Source organism: Tenrec ecaudatus, chromosome 15 (genome assembly GCF_050624435.1).
Source record: "Tenrec ecaudatus isolate mTenEca1 chromosome 15, mTenEca1.hap1, whole genome shotgun sequence".
Lineage (NCBI taxonomy): Eukaryota > Metazoa > Chordata > Mammalia > Afrosoricida > Tenrecidae > Tenrec > Tenrec ecaudatus.
In genome coordinates, this window is record NC_134544.1 from 8,385,629 (window position 1) to 8,399,999 (window position 14,371).

Here is a 14,371-nt window from a genome sequence, read left to right on the forward strand (position 1 = left end):
CCTAATAAAATGTTTTTAGCAAAAAAAAAGTACTGCCATGATTACACTACTTCTTATGTGCATGGGCTCATCCCAAACCAAACATGTTTAAGTATGTCTTTGATATCAGTCATTGACTACAGACATGTTCTCTAAGTAATACCCTTATCTCATTATTAGGTACCCACCCCTCATTTATATCAATATGTTTTTTTGTCCTGGGTCTTTGATGCCTGATACCCAATCCCATTTACACCTCATGAGCACACAGGTTGGTGTGTTTTCTCCATGTAGACTTTTTGTTGCTTCTCAGATGCCATTTATCTTCAAGCCTGTAAGACCCCCAAATGCTAGACCATTTCAGAGTCAGACAACATCAGCTTTCTTCGCCACATTTGTTTATGCACTCATTTTGTTTTCAGCGATTGTGTTGGGAAGGTGAGCATCAGAGATGCTGGGTTATTAGAACAAAGTGTTTTTGCATTGAGGGAGTACTTCAGTCAAGGCCCAATGTCTGTCTGCTGTCATAATACTTAACATATAAGTATATGCACATAGATCTATTATCCTGTCATATATAAATGTTTTTATACATGTTCATGCCTGTATTTTGGCCTCCATAAATGGCCTTTGCATCCTAGTTCTCACTTCTATTTCCTTTTACTTTCCTCTTTTCCCCCTATCATGTTTGGCCTTCATTTGAATTTCAGTAATTCTTCTTGGCTACATTGACCTTGATCAAGTACCACCAAGCATCCTATACCCTCACCATTGATTATAGATTACTCATTGTTCTCTTGCCCCTGGGTTTGTTGACACTCCCCTTGCTTTCCCCCACTCCCCTCTCTCTTGTCCCCGGAACCACCAGTCCCACTGTTTTCTCCTCCAGATTGTTTATCTCACCTGGATAGGCACGCAGAGACATAAAAAAGTCAAAGCAAAGCAGACAACAACAACATAAACCAATGACAAAAAGAGAAAAGGCTATAAATATGTCCTGGTCTGTTTGTTGCCCTATAGGAGTGCTTTCTGGTTGACTCTGTGGGGAGCCATGCTCTGGCCCCAAAGTCTATTTTGGTATTCTTCAGGGACTTCATTGCTTTGCTCCCCACCTTGCTGCTCTATTGTATGCCCTTAGCGTTTCAATCCAGTGTGGTAGGGTCAGATTGGCCACAATTCCCACACTGTCTCCATTGTTGTCCCTCATAGCACTATGGGTCAGGGAGGGATATCATGTCATGTGTGGGTCCAGCCCTATGATCCTCTGTGCACTGACTGCTCTGAGCAGGAATATTGTCCTCAGATCTTGGTGGGTCAGGGTGTGCTCCACTCTCTCTCCTTCCCTCTCCGTTTTCTGCTCACACTTCTAACCACTCATCCAGCTGCTGTTCCTCAAGTTGATGCTTTCCCAAGATACTGTATAAATGAAGCCATGTTGATGAAAATCAAGAACTGCAGCCTTCAGTAAAGATTATAACTAAATGTATGAAAAACCATAATCTTAACTACACTGACAGCATGATAAATGGAAAAATGACTGATATGGTCAATGATTAAATATGACTTTGACCCGTAATCAATGCTCACAGAAGGAGCATTCAAGAAATCAACCACACTGCACTGGGTCAATCTGCTGCACAGATCTCTTTAAAGTGTTGAAGGGCAAGGATGTCACTTTGAAGACTAAGGAGGGCCTGACCCAAGCCATGGAATTTCCATCACTTAATATGCATGTGAAAGTTAGACAATAAATAGGAAGATCAAGAATTGATGCATGCCAATTATGGTGTCATTTATAGAGAAGAAAGAATATTGAAACTATGATGGGTTTCCAGAAGAATGAACAAATGTGTCTCGGAAGACATAAAAGGAGAATGCTCATGGGACGACAAGATGACCATCATGTATTTTGCACATATTATGGGAGACCAGTCCCTGAGAATGGACTTTGGTAAGTGAAGTTTGGTGAAAAAGAGGAAGACTAAATGGGATGAGTTGATACAGTGGCTGCAACAATGAGCTCAAAAGTAACAACTGTGAGGCCGCCACAGAACTGGGCATCATTTCCTTCTGTGGTACATGGGCTCAACTTCGTGGTACCCAATAAACCACAATACATGAAATCACACAGGTTGTAACCTGTTAGGGTTGTAACCTTCTGGGATTGTTTACACCCCCCCCACCCAACCTGAGGTTTTCAATGCGACAGGGTTTATCACCCTGTGGAGGTACCGCCATGGGTTCAATCCATTTGAGTTCTTTCTAGTTTTCAGCAATTATAGAGAAAGCTGCTACAAACACTTATGGGGTTTTGTTTCATTTTGCTTGCACTTTCATATGTGTACAAGTTTACTGCCTTACTCCCTGTACTTCTGGGGTTAAATACTCAGCAACAATGGCTCATTTACTTTCATCAGAAGCCGCCAGACTATTTTCAAGGGAAGCTGGATCACAGCAAGGTACGAACAAGCTGGGGGCTCTGCATGTACACAAGTACTTAGTGATGGCACCATTTCTTCATTATAGATACTCTGTCAGATGTGTGGTGTTATCTCATGATTTTAATTCGAATGTCTTTTCTTAGAAATAGGGTGACCTTAATGAGTTGGGATACAGGCACGCTCACCTTCACAGCTCCACGTGAACACGGGAAAGGGAACGTGTTGGCTGTGTTCTCTGGGGCACTTCATGTTCTTCCTCGTCCTTTTTGCTTGTCTTTTGATTGATCCTTTTTCCCCATCAACATCATCTCACCTCACTCAACATTCCTTAAAACTCATTCACTCCCATCTTTTTTATACCAGATGGGGTTCATCAATACATACTTCTTTGTTGGCTGCTTTCCTTAAGCAACTGGGCTTACCAGAACTCTCTGTGAGTGCAGAAAGTATGTCTAGCTGGGATTTATCTCAATATATAGATCTATGTGTGGTTCAGTGGCCCAGATGGTCTCTATCAATAGATCTTTTGACAGATCGATGGTAGTCAGCCCATTTCTATAAAATAGTTATCTATACGAGTTTTCGCCTTCCTTGAAAAACAAGCTGACAAAATTCACACGCACACTAACCATTATGAGAAGTCACTGCCATCTGCTCCTCTGCACTAGAAATAAACATGAGGTCTCCTTTCTATTTTTGCTTTCACCTTACTATTGCAATTTTCACATCTCCACTTCATATTGTTTTGCTATCTGGACTTGTAAAAATGTGGACTGCCTAGTTAAACATCATTGCATTAAAAATTATCCATGTGTTCTCCTTGTCACTTTATAAAACGTTTTTGGACATGATAGTTATGAACTGTCTCTGTTGCTTACATTCCTGATATTATCCTACAATGTTCTCTTGCCCAGAGACTAGATGTGTGTGGTTGTGTACGGTCAAATTTATGGGGCATCCTTTCTTTTGTGAACCTTCTTTCTTGTAAATTTCTCTCCAACCTCTAGATTTTCCAGCTTTCTTTTAAAAATCGTTGTGCATTTATATCAGTTTAACTTGGATATTCCCAGATAGTATTCCACATAGGACTGGCTATGTGTAACTAATGTGCTTGAGCTAATTGAAAGATGTGTGTTGCAATCCCCCCCCCCCCGACTCCCCCCTCCCCCCCGACTCCCCACCCCCCAGAGGCTCCTTGGAAGAGAGGTTTGGGAGCTACTCCTGAAACACCAGCCACTGGGAACCCGATGGAGCTCATGCCACACAAAAGGCGAGCCTACCTTAGAATCGGATGGACAGTAATTGGTGGTTTTGGTTTATTGTTCCACATATAATTTTAATAATTTCCCCTACTCCAGAAGTAAAATCTTGTTGGAACTCAAATTGGAATTTCACTAAAGGCACTTAATACAAGGAGAGATTTTATTTTTTTAAAAATGTCTTGCTAGCCAAGAAAATAATGTGTTTTATGGGCTAAAAGACTTCATAGCTTCCGTTATATAGCAGCCTTTAAAATTGTCTCCTGAATATTTTAACTTTTGTTACTTTGGCATTCTAAATTTTTGCTAGTTTTTTATTATTATTTAAAAGTTATCTAAAAGTGAAGCAGGTATCAGATTTTCTATGCTGCCATCGCGAATCAAATGAGAACACTTGTTATTTCTTTTTTTTAAGCCATCAGTTTTAATATGAACAAAATTTAATTTTAAAGGGGAATTCAGATACTAAAAATTCGAATCTTCGTATATTTTTTGAGTAACTGATTTGGGGGCAATGAATAAGGAAGAGCACAGATTTTACGCGTTTGAGTTATGGTGTTGGAGAATAATTTTAAAAGAACTGTGGACCGCCAGAAGAGCAAGCAAATCTGTTTTTGGAAGAAGTAGAGCCAGAATGTTTCTTCGAAGGGAGCATGGCAAGACTTTGTGTGATATCCTTTGGACATGGCATCAGGAGCGACCGGTCCCTAGAAGACACCCTGTTTGGTAAAGTACAGATCAGTGAAACATAGGCTGACCCCTAATGACATGGACTGCTGACACAGTGGGCCACAAAGGACAGAAGCATCATTGTGAGGATGGCACAGGACCCAGGGGGGTCCGCTCTGTTGTACACAAAGTGGCATGCATCAGGATGGTCTTGATGGCACCTAACAACAATCCTCTTTTAAATCCTCAGGGTGGAGTATAGACCAAACAATTGGCACGCAGTAAACCAAACCAAACTTGCTGCCATTGAGTCAATGCTGATTCACAGCAAGCCCCATGGGTTTCCAAGATTTTTACTGTTTGAGAGAGTAGAAAGCAGAGCATTTGTCCTGAGGGCTTTTGGTGGTTTTGAACTATGGACCATATGGATTGCCACCCCTCATGTAACCAATATACCACCAGGGCTACCTTGGAACATAGTAAGTACTCAGTAAACATGGATTCAATGAATGTTTGTCACAACAACCTTAAGGATTTCCATGCTGGAGTGAAACAAGAACAAGTGAGGGTAATAAAGTTATTCAAGATTATACTGAGCAGGTAAGATTGGTGGTTCAAACCTAGTGGGTAGCTTTGAAGGCAAAAGGCTCCATAAGTTCCCGGTAATGATTACCCATTTCAGTTCAATATATTTGAACTCAGAACGGCCCCATGGGACCAAATAGAACAGTTGCACGGGGGTTCTGCTATTGCAGATTTAAGGAAGAAAACTACCTGTCCTCCATCAAACAGCTGGCATGTCTGAACTGCTGAGATTGTGGTTCACATCCCAACACTTAATTCATTGCACCGCTCTTGCTCCTCCTCACAGTTGTGACAGCCTAGTAAATCCTAAGGGGCAGTTTTAGCCTGTCCTAGAGGGTTGTTATGAATCAAAAGGCAGCCCTGTGGGGTTCTCTCCTCTATTCTGTATGATACCTACAAGTCTGAATCCCCTTCGTGGCAGTCGGTTGGTTATGAGTATAAATTGATTCACTGGCAAATAAAAATGTAAAGAAAACAAAAATCCTCACAACTGGACCAATAGGTAACATCACGATAAATCAAGAAACGGTTGAAGTTGTCAAGGATTTTGTCTTACTTGGATCCACTATTAAAGCTCATGGAAAAAGCAACCAAGAGACCAAAGGACACATCACATTGGGTAGATCTGCAGCACCAGACTTCTTGAAAGTTTGAAAAACAAGGAGGTTACTTCAAGGGCCAAGATACACTTGTCCCAAGCCAGGGCATTCTCAATTGCTTGATGCGCCTAGAAACATTAGCCACTGAATCAGGCAGAGTGAATAAAAGTCAATGCAGTTGAATTATGGTGCTCTTGAAGACTATTCAAAGGAACATTGCCAAAACAACAACAACAACAAATCTGTCTCGGAAGAAGTAAAGCCAGAAGGCTCCTTAGAAGCAAGTATGGCAAAGACTTTGACTCATGTACTTTGACCGTGCTGCCAGGAAGAGATCAGACTCTGGAGAAGGACACCCATCATGCTTGGTAGAGAGGCAGCCCCAAAGAGGAAGGCTGTCAATGAGATGGAGTGACACAGTGGCTGCAAATAATGGGCTGAGACGCACATGTGTGAAGATGGTGGACTGTGTACACGGGGTGGCTATGCTCTGGGACAGCACATAACACAACTACTGAAGCTGAGCAGGCAGCCCACCACGATTTTTATATGGATATAAATGTTGATTTATCTTGGATAAAGATTCTGAAGTCTAATCTCTGGGTTTCATATAAATTGAGAATCTATTTAATTTGACAGCTATCAAATAGCAGCCCCAAATGCCTGTCCCACTTTGTTTCTGCCAGCACTGTGTCAAGTTTCTCCCATCTACCGGAGTACTCTGTGCAACCCCATTTCAGCAATGATAATTTGACCAGTCTTGGAGATGTATCCTAGGTATCTCATTGTGCTCGTAAGTTGTTGTGGCAGTTTCACAGTCTAGCCTGTCAACCAGGTCACAGCCAGATGATGCTTCCTTATGGGTATGGCCTTCTCATGAGGATTCTGTAAACTTCCTCTCTTTCTCCGTGGAAGTGGGCACACACTGCTTCACCTTCTTGGGGAGGAGCCACACTCCAAGAGCTGGAGGAGCCTTGGGGATACCTGCGCCAGTGCTGAGATGTTTTCACTGACAATGGATCCACAAGAACTTTCACCCACCAGCCTGTGATCTTGGGGCATGTGCTGCATGAGTCTGAAAGGGAATTTATGGACTAGTATCACTCATATGGGCTCATATCAGACTTATGGACTGAACTGGGCTGGGATGTTTTCTCAATATACAATTGCTCTTTGATATAAAGCACACACACAAGTGTCTCTGACTTTATCTCCCTAGTCAACCTGATGTCACACAATTGTGTTTTGCTAGTGACTGATGTTGACATCTTTCATTCATTACTAGTTATCCACAGACCTTCATTAATATGTCTCTTCATATCCTTCGTCCATTTTTAAAGACTTTTAAAAATATCTATACTGAATTCTAAAAGCTTTCCCTAGATTATAGATTGGAGTTCTTTGCCCAATAGGTACTTTGCAAATATCTTTCTCAGTCTATAGCTTGGGCTTCCATTCTCTTGTGCAGTGAAAATGTTTAAATATTGATGACATGAATATATATATTTTTTTCTGTTAGGGATTATGACACTCCAAATGGTATGTCACATCTGCAACATGCCCTGGAATTCCTTGGTCCCTCATTTTTCTCCTGTGAAATCTTCCAAAACTTTTGTAGTCTCCAAAGTCATACTAAAAACCCTCCTGCCATGTCGAGTCCATGTTGACTTACAGAAATCCTGTGAGACAGGGTTGAACTGCCCTCCCCCCATTTCCAAGTGCGCAGATCACGAGGAGAGCCGCTCAAATCCCGCACCTGACAAGCAGTAGCCGAGCGCTTAACCGCCACAGCCCCAGGGCACCTCAGCAATGGACGCGAGTATGGCCACATCATCACTCAGCGCAGTTCAAAAGCGAAAAATGAAAACAACAGTGAACATTATTTTTCATAGGCTTTCTGAAAATCAGTTTTCTGGTGTGTTATTGGTTTTAATATGAGATGGTTTTAAATATGCAGAGGATGGCGGGGGTGGGGTTGGGGGGCGGGGGGGGGGTAAGTGCTGCAACAGTGTCAGAGTGAACAAAGAGAAATCCTCCTGGGGACTCGCTATATGACACCAGCACGGCCAGACCGGGTCCATTATGGACCGGAAGTTATAAAAGCAGGAAATAGAATTCTATGCAGCCCAAACATCCAGGCACCGAGCTCCGGGAGGGGCTAGTGAAAGGACGCCAGAACGCACGCTTGATGGAGGCATGCGCAGAACAAGGAACGCTGTCCACGTCCACTCCCGTTTCACCAGCCTAAGGTAAGTAAGTGTGGGTGCGGAGATGTGCGATCGGTTTTTGGTGTAAGTTACAGTGAAAAACGGTACCTCAAGGAGGGGGAAAAAAGTTTAATCTTCCCTCCAAAATTTTTTTTGATAAAGCTTCCTTTAAGGCTTAGCCATGTTCTTAAATTCACGGAAGTCCTTAGCAACATATGCTTCTACCCACTCTAAAACAAGTGAACTATTTCGCTGAGACAATAAAATATTTTAAATGCTGTAATAAACTCAAATGTGACACATCACCAAGGGTACAAAATGAATTAAAGAAAATCCAGACTCCAAAGCTCTATGTCCCCACAAAGCCATGAGGTTTTATGAACGGGGATGCTAACATTCAATCTGAAATAGCTTTCACTTGTTTGATGGAGAATCTCTGATAGCAACACAGGGCTTCAAGTTCCGTTTCTAAGTGTCTGGGATGTAGACAGTACGTGGCCACGTCTGACTACTAGCAGGCAACATGCCTATAGAGACACTTTGGCAGAACCCCATGCTTACTGGGTGCCAGCCAAGTGTCCACCCCAAGGGCAACTTCTGGCCTTTCTATGCTAAAAGCCTGGAAATTAACTTCAAGAGTCCCCAGACCACCTGGGAGCAAAATGCAAACATAGAGGGATAAACAAGCCCCCAAGCATCAATGAAAATCAATGTGCCAGGGTGACTCAAGTCTTCTACAACACCCTCCCCTCACGGGAGAGCTCTCCTGTCCGGTAGAGCAGTGTCATCCATCTGGACCACTGTCTCAGGAGCACCTCCGCTTCCCCCTGTTGTCCATGGGCCATAATTGCTTACCTGACTCACAGGCAAATGTTTTAGATGTTTCGTCATGAAAAATAATCGCCACCGCGTGCTTTTTCGTCTCTCGTGGCAGCCTGGTGATATTTTTGATGTTGTGCAGTTCAGTTACCTTGAAAGAGAAGCACACTTCACTTAGTGTCCAGCATACTCTTTATACTGCAGCACTGAAACCAAACAATCCGTTATCCTGGTCGACTCGCCTTCCCAGAAGCCCTGCTGGCACCGTCAGCTAAGGGTTGGACAGCGAACTGAGGTCGGCCGTCCAAACCCACCAGATGCTGTGCTGGAAGGGGTCACTGTCTGCCTCCATTAGCACGGCCTTAGAACTCCTGCGGGGCAGTTCCACACGATCCTACTGGGTCACTATGATTTCAAATGTACTAAACTACAGTAAGTTCGGCTTGGTAAATATGTCCCAAAGCTTATTCACCCCCATTTCTAATAATCGACAGCCCCCAAACAATAAAGGACAAGACAGAAACCCTCCCAATTTCAGATTAGAATCACAGATACTGAATGCTAACGAAACCCTGTTGGCACAATGGCTCAGTGCCAGGCTACTGACCAAAAAGTTTATGATCTGTAACCATCAAGTCACTACCGGGGAGAAAAGACCCAGTACAATAGCCAAGATGCTGTTAAGAAGAGAAACTCCCAAATTTGGGGAGTTTCATTAAGTAGCAAATATTCCCCTTGGCATAATGCACCTACTGCTCACAGACCCCACCAGCTCCCGGTTTAAGGTCCATCCACGATTCATGGGCTCAGGTGAATATATCGTATTCATTTGACAATCAATAAATATTTAATCTATCTATGGATTTTAGTTTTCAGCTCTTTAGTGGTGCATGATATTCAGCTACAATCTGTGAATCTCTATTCCCTCTAGTTCATAGAAATGTTTATTTCATCAACTTCTCTACAAATCAACATGAAATAAGAATTTTGTATGAGATCTTTTTTGCTAACGCTCCTTTTAGCATGCCAAGTTTCATTGTTCCTAAGATTTAAAAAATATTCTAGATGAATAATATGGCAGAAACTAGGCATAACTAAGATAATAAAAAGTCAATTAATATATCCCTACTGAGGCATGTTTCAAGGAAATATTTTAAGTAACAAAATATTATAGATCTTTTATCATAGAGGTAAAGTAGGTTTAATAATTAGTATTGAGAATGATTTTGATTTTGGGAAAAATTATACCTAGAATTTTAAAATGATTAACTTTCACAAATATATTATCATTTTACCATTACTTAATTGTACTTTCATATAGAATTTTCCTTAATATTTTGAATGTTATTCTGCTGACGGATAATCTAAGATACAAGCACTAAATACTAAGCTTTTACTTTTTATGACATACACACACATATGAATATATAAAAATGCCTGCAAGTTTGTTGGGAAAAAAAACCTTTTAATTCCATTTGCTTTCACATGAACTTTTTGAAGTATCATTGTGTTGAACTCTCCTTGCATTCAATATTATAATACACATATATTAGACAAAAATTCCCCCACAAACATGAGAAACCAAATCATAGGCAGCAATCACGTCAACCAAATCAAGTCAACCATGAGAAACTGAATCACAGGCAGCAACCAAAACAAGTAGAAATCATATTAAGTATGAAAATGAGCAGACACCTTTGCTCAACTGGAAACAAAAGGGAGCTGCTACAAGTTATTCTTTATTTTTATGGGTTTTTATTAAGGAGAGAAGGTGATAGAGAAGAGAAAGAGAAGAGAGGAGAGGAGAGGAGAAAGAGGGGAGAGAGGGGGGAGGGGGAAATAAAGGATTGAGAGAGACCACAGCAAAAGAGCCAAGTTATTCTTTTAAACTAAATCATTTCATTCATCTGATTAAAATAACAGGCTGCTTCCATCACCCATGAATGACATTACAAATGTATTGTAGGTGAAGTCACTGGTTCAAACCCACCAGCTACACTGCACAAGAAAGATGAGGCTGTCAACTTCCATAAAGATTTGCAGTCTCAAACTATGTAAGGTCTCTGAGTAGGAATCAACTCAATGATTTTTGTTTTTGTTTGCTATGTTTGAACCAAGAGATAATGCCCAAATAGTTCTCCTGGAACCTCTATGATGAGTTATTATCATCACTCCTCTATTAAAGGTAAGAAAGCTGACATCCAGAGACAATAAGTGTATACCTAATCCAAAGCTCTTCAAAGGGAGAGACCCTCAGCCACTGTTGACTTCTGTCGGCCAGATTCCCTGAATGATTTGGTTTCTCCAGTGACTGTACTGTAGAGAGAGCTGCCTTTGACCAGGGCCCCCGTTTGGGTTGCTTGATTAACGATCAATGCTTTTCATTTTATCACTCATGCTTCAACTTTGAATGAAGGATTTTGCTGAAGGAAAAGACCTAATTTCATTCATAACTCACAATGCCAGGCCTCAAGAACTATCAGTCACCACACAGAATGTTCTAAGTGTGGAGGTGAGTACAGATATATTTAACATTCATTTCAATTTTAGTGTCCATTTGTGAAGATGGTATATCTTGCTAGGGTATTTGCTGTGAGGTGTGGTAGAGGGGTTCTACCCCTAGCAACCCCATGTACAACAGAAGAATATATGGGCTGATCCTACGGCATCCTCACAAGTATTTCTATGCTTGAGTCCGTTGTTGCGGCCATGCTGTCGAACCATCTTGCTGAGGGTCTTTTGTCTGCTGACCTTTTAGCAAGCATGATGTCCTTGTCCAGGGACAGGTCCACAATGGTATATAAGATAAAGTCTCATCATCCTATTGCTAAGGAACATTTTAACTCTACGTCTTAAAAGACAGACATGTAAGATGTTATATATGTTATCTGCTTGCTACCAAAAGTATCATTAAAACCATTTTAAATGTATTATACAGAGGTCCTTGCTCAAGATATAAAAAATTTGCTCAGAAATGAAATATTTTTATTTATAAATGCAACATAATTTATGGGCAATGATGCATAAAAATGTTCAGAACTTTGAAGAGTGCGTATATTTTCACAAAGTCAAAGTGTATCAACAGAAGTCTAGGAGCTGAAACAGTCAAGGTGGCAGATTTTACCAAGGCTGTTGAGATCTCTGTATTTAAAGTACATCCTTCCAGCTCCAAAATCATCTTCAATATTCAGAAGAATGTAACAAATACTGCGGACTTGATCTCTGTGGCTTCTTCTAGAAAAGAAACACCAAACACTTCCCCGGGTCAGTACAGGACAGGGAATGACTTGCAGTGACTCTCCTAATCACAGTCCTCCAGTGTGTTATGTATTGCCAAGGTTAGCTGTGCTAGACGGGTTTCTCAAGAGAAAGAAAGCCTGAATGCTAAGAATTGTATATATATTTATACAGAGAGAGATGTCACATACGAAATAAACAGTTAATTAAATTATAAATCAGTACAAATGGCTCAGTGCAACTCACTCCTGTGAGAGAGTTGTGAGACACTGGCAATCCTTCAAGTCTTGAGGGCTGCCAGGGAGTCCTCTGTAGAGTAATTCGGGCTATCCAGGCACAGGCAGCAAACAGCAAGGCAGGTCACCAACAGTCAGCCAGATGACAGGGTCCGACAGTCCCCAGCTCAAGAGATGTAAATTACAATGGTGTGGTGAAGCAGGTCTTGAAGGAACCTCAAATTACAGTGACACAGTACATGGGTTAGGTGTCCCACAGGTAGTGTAGCTTTCAAATTGAGGCTAAGAACAAGCAAGGTAACTGCACACTGGTCCGATGATCAAAGAGCAAAAGACAAGAAAGGTGAGGCTCGCCAAGCCTTTTATCTCTCTACCCTTCCATTAATTCCACATGTGTTTATTGGCCAGGTTGGCACAATAAACTAACTACCTCATTAGCCTCTACGCCCACAGGTGAGTTGTCTATCATATTAGCGAGGTAGGATTAAGATGAAAAAAGTCCTGACAACTTACTGCTCCACACCAACTATGCAAAATCTTATGGGTTACAAGAGACTGGACATATATATTGGATGGAGAACCGGCAGGGCCCCCGACAATTACGGCCCATCATCACCCTCCCTGTCTGAAACTGACCTCACTCCTGTGATAGAATAAACCATTTATGATCCAAAGGGGAACATTTACCAAAGGACAAAGCTCCTCTGATAGGCAAGACAGAGCAAGACACACAGGAAGGAAGTGGGATACCTGATAGAACAATGATGGGACTGCATGGCAGAGTGGACACAGAGTGTACGTGAGCTGTTGAATATAAAAGTAATGGTCTTCTCTGTAAACCTTCACCTGATGCACACAAAAAAGTTCAACACGACGACAACAACAAGATGCGAGGCATCTTGAGTTCCTGCATGCTATAGGGTGTGACTCGCCACCACCCTTTCTTTCCTTGGAGGTGTGGGCAGCAAATAAGCCATCCTCTTTGATCAACCCCCCCAAAACCAAACAAACTTACTGCCAGCCAAGGAGTTGATGCTGACTCATAGTGATTCTTATATAGCAGTGTAGAACTGCCTCAGTGCGTTTCTGAAATGGTAATCCTTTAGGAGAGTAGAAAGCCCTGACTTTCTCCCACAAAGTGGTGCTGGTGGTTTCGTTCTATCCACCACCAGGGCTCCCTCTCTGACATCTATGTGCAAACGAACAAACTTCCTGCTTTAAACTGTTCCCTTATTAGCCTAACTTCCAGCTTTCTGCTAAGCTAATAAAATCAAGAGGTTGGAATCAGAGAACCTAACTTGTGTGCCATATCCCTATGCTGACCTTTCAGCATGGTGTGACTAAATACACACCACGATCAATGACATAGACAAAATGCCTTTTTGTGACTCCCCTTCCCAACTGAGAATGTGCAAAGGATGAATTCTTATGCAGAATCATCTTAATGAACAGCAGTCAGATCCCTCTTGTGCTGCACAAAGACCCCTGGGGTGGAGGACTTGGGGAGCAGTCTTGGTGACATGAGCCCCACCTTACTCATTGGCTTGGCTAATCAAGTAAGAACATTTCCCTTTCAGCCTGTTTAGCTTCTCAATACCTGCTCAGAGACAGACCTGGGAGATTATAGTAGCACGTTTGTAATTCAGTTTGCTGTCTTGCCCTGGATCTAGCATCTGGTTGACCTCAGTCTGACCTATAGCCTTTGGGACTTGAACCAGCAGCTTATCACCTGACCTGATTCACCAGCCTTCACGTTTCCTCAGTGATTCTTGAACTTGGACATGGCCACAAATTACAGAATCCCAAGATATGAGATAGAAGAGTGTGAGAGGGAGAGTTGTCATTTATATCGGTGATGGAGTGGTGCAGCATTCGGGGGGTGGGGGGGGAGGGATGAATGGACATTTGAAACATCTTTAACCTCCATCTCGTTGGGACCAGCCTTGTGCTGATCTTTCTAAAGAAATTCTTGTAGTAGGCTAACAACATGCAGCCCACACTAGGGATTTTCTAACTCTAGTGCCTGAGGCAATCTGATGAAAGATATATCATTCAAACCAAGTGTTTGCTCTTCTGTAAAAAGTGCATTTAGAACTGCAGACGGCACCTTCAAACAGGCATTGCTACTGTGGTTTCCAGAGTGCAAGGCCTTTCATGGTCACTTGAAGTATGATGCCATCCACCTAAGAGAAATGTCAGGAAAAGTCAAAGATTGTCTCCAGGAGGATGATCAAGTGTTCTACTTGATTATCAAAGGTTGTAAAAATCACACCAGAAAATGTTCTGCATAGTTCGTGTCATTCATTTTTATTCACAGTATGCTTTCAAAAAATTTTGAGT

The 14,371-nt window shown here is 41.9% G+C and overlaps 1 protein-coding gene across 2 annotated transcripts in view; it reads right to left on the minus strand.

Moving 5' to 3' along the window:
* DOK6 (docking protein 6) overlaps positions 1-14,371 on the minus strand; it is a 377,410-nt gene that overhangs the window by 190,010 nt on the left and 173,029 nt on the right. For both annotated transcript variants that reach the window (XM_075532718.1, XM_075532717.1), the window contains exon 3: positions 8,595-8,709. In XM_075532718.1, the coding sequence (XP_075388833.1) occupies positions 8,595-8,709 (115 nt within the window). The remainder of the gene's footprint in view (positions 1-8,594; positions 8,710-14,371) is intronic.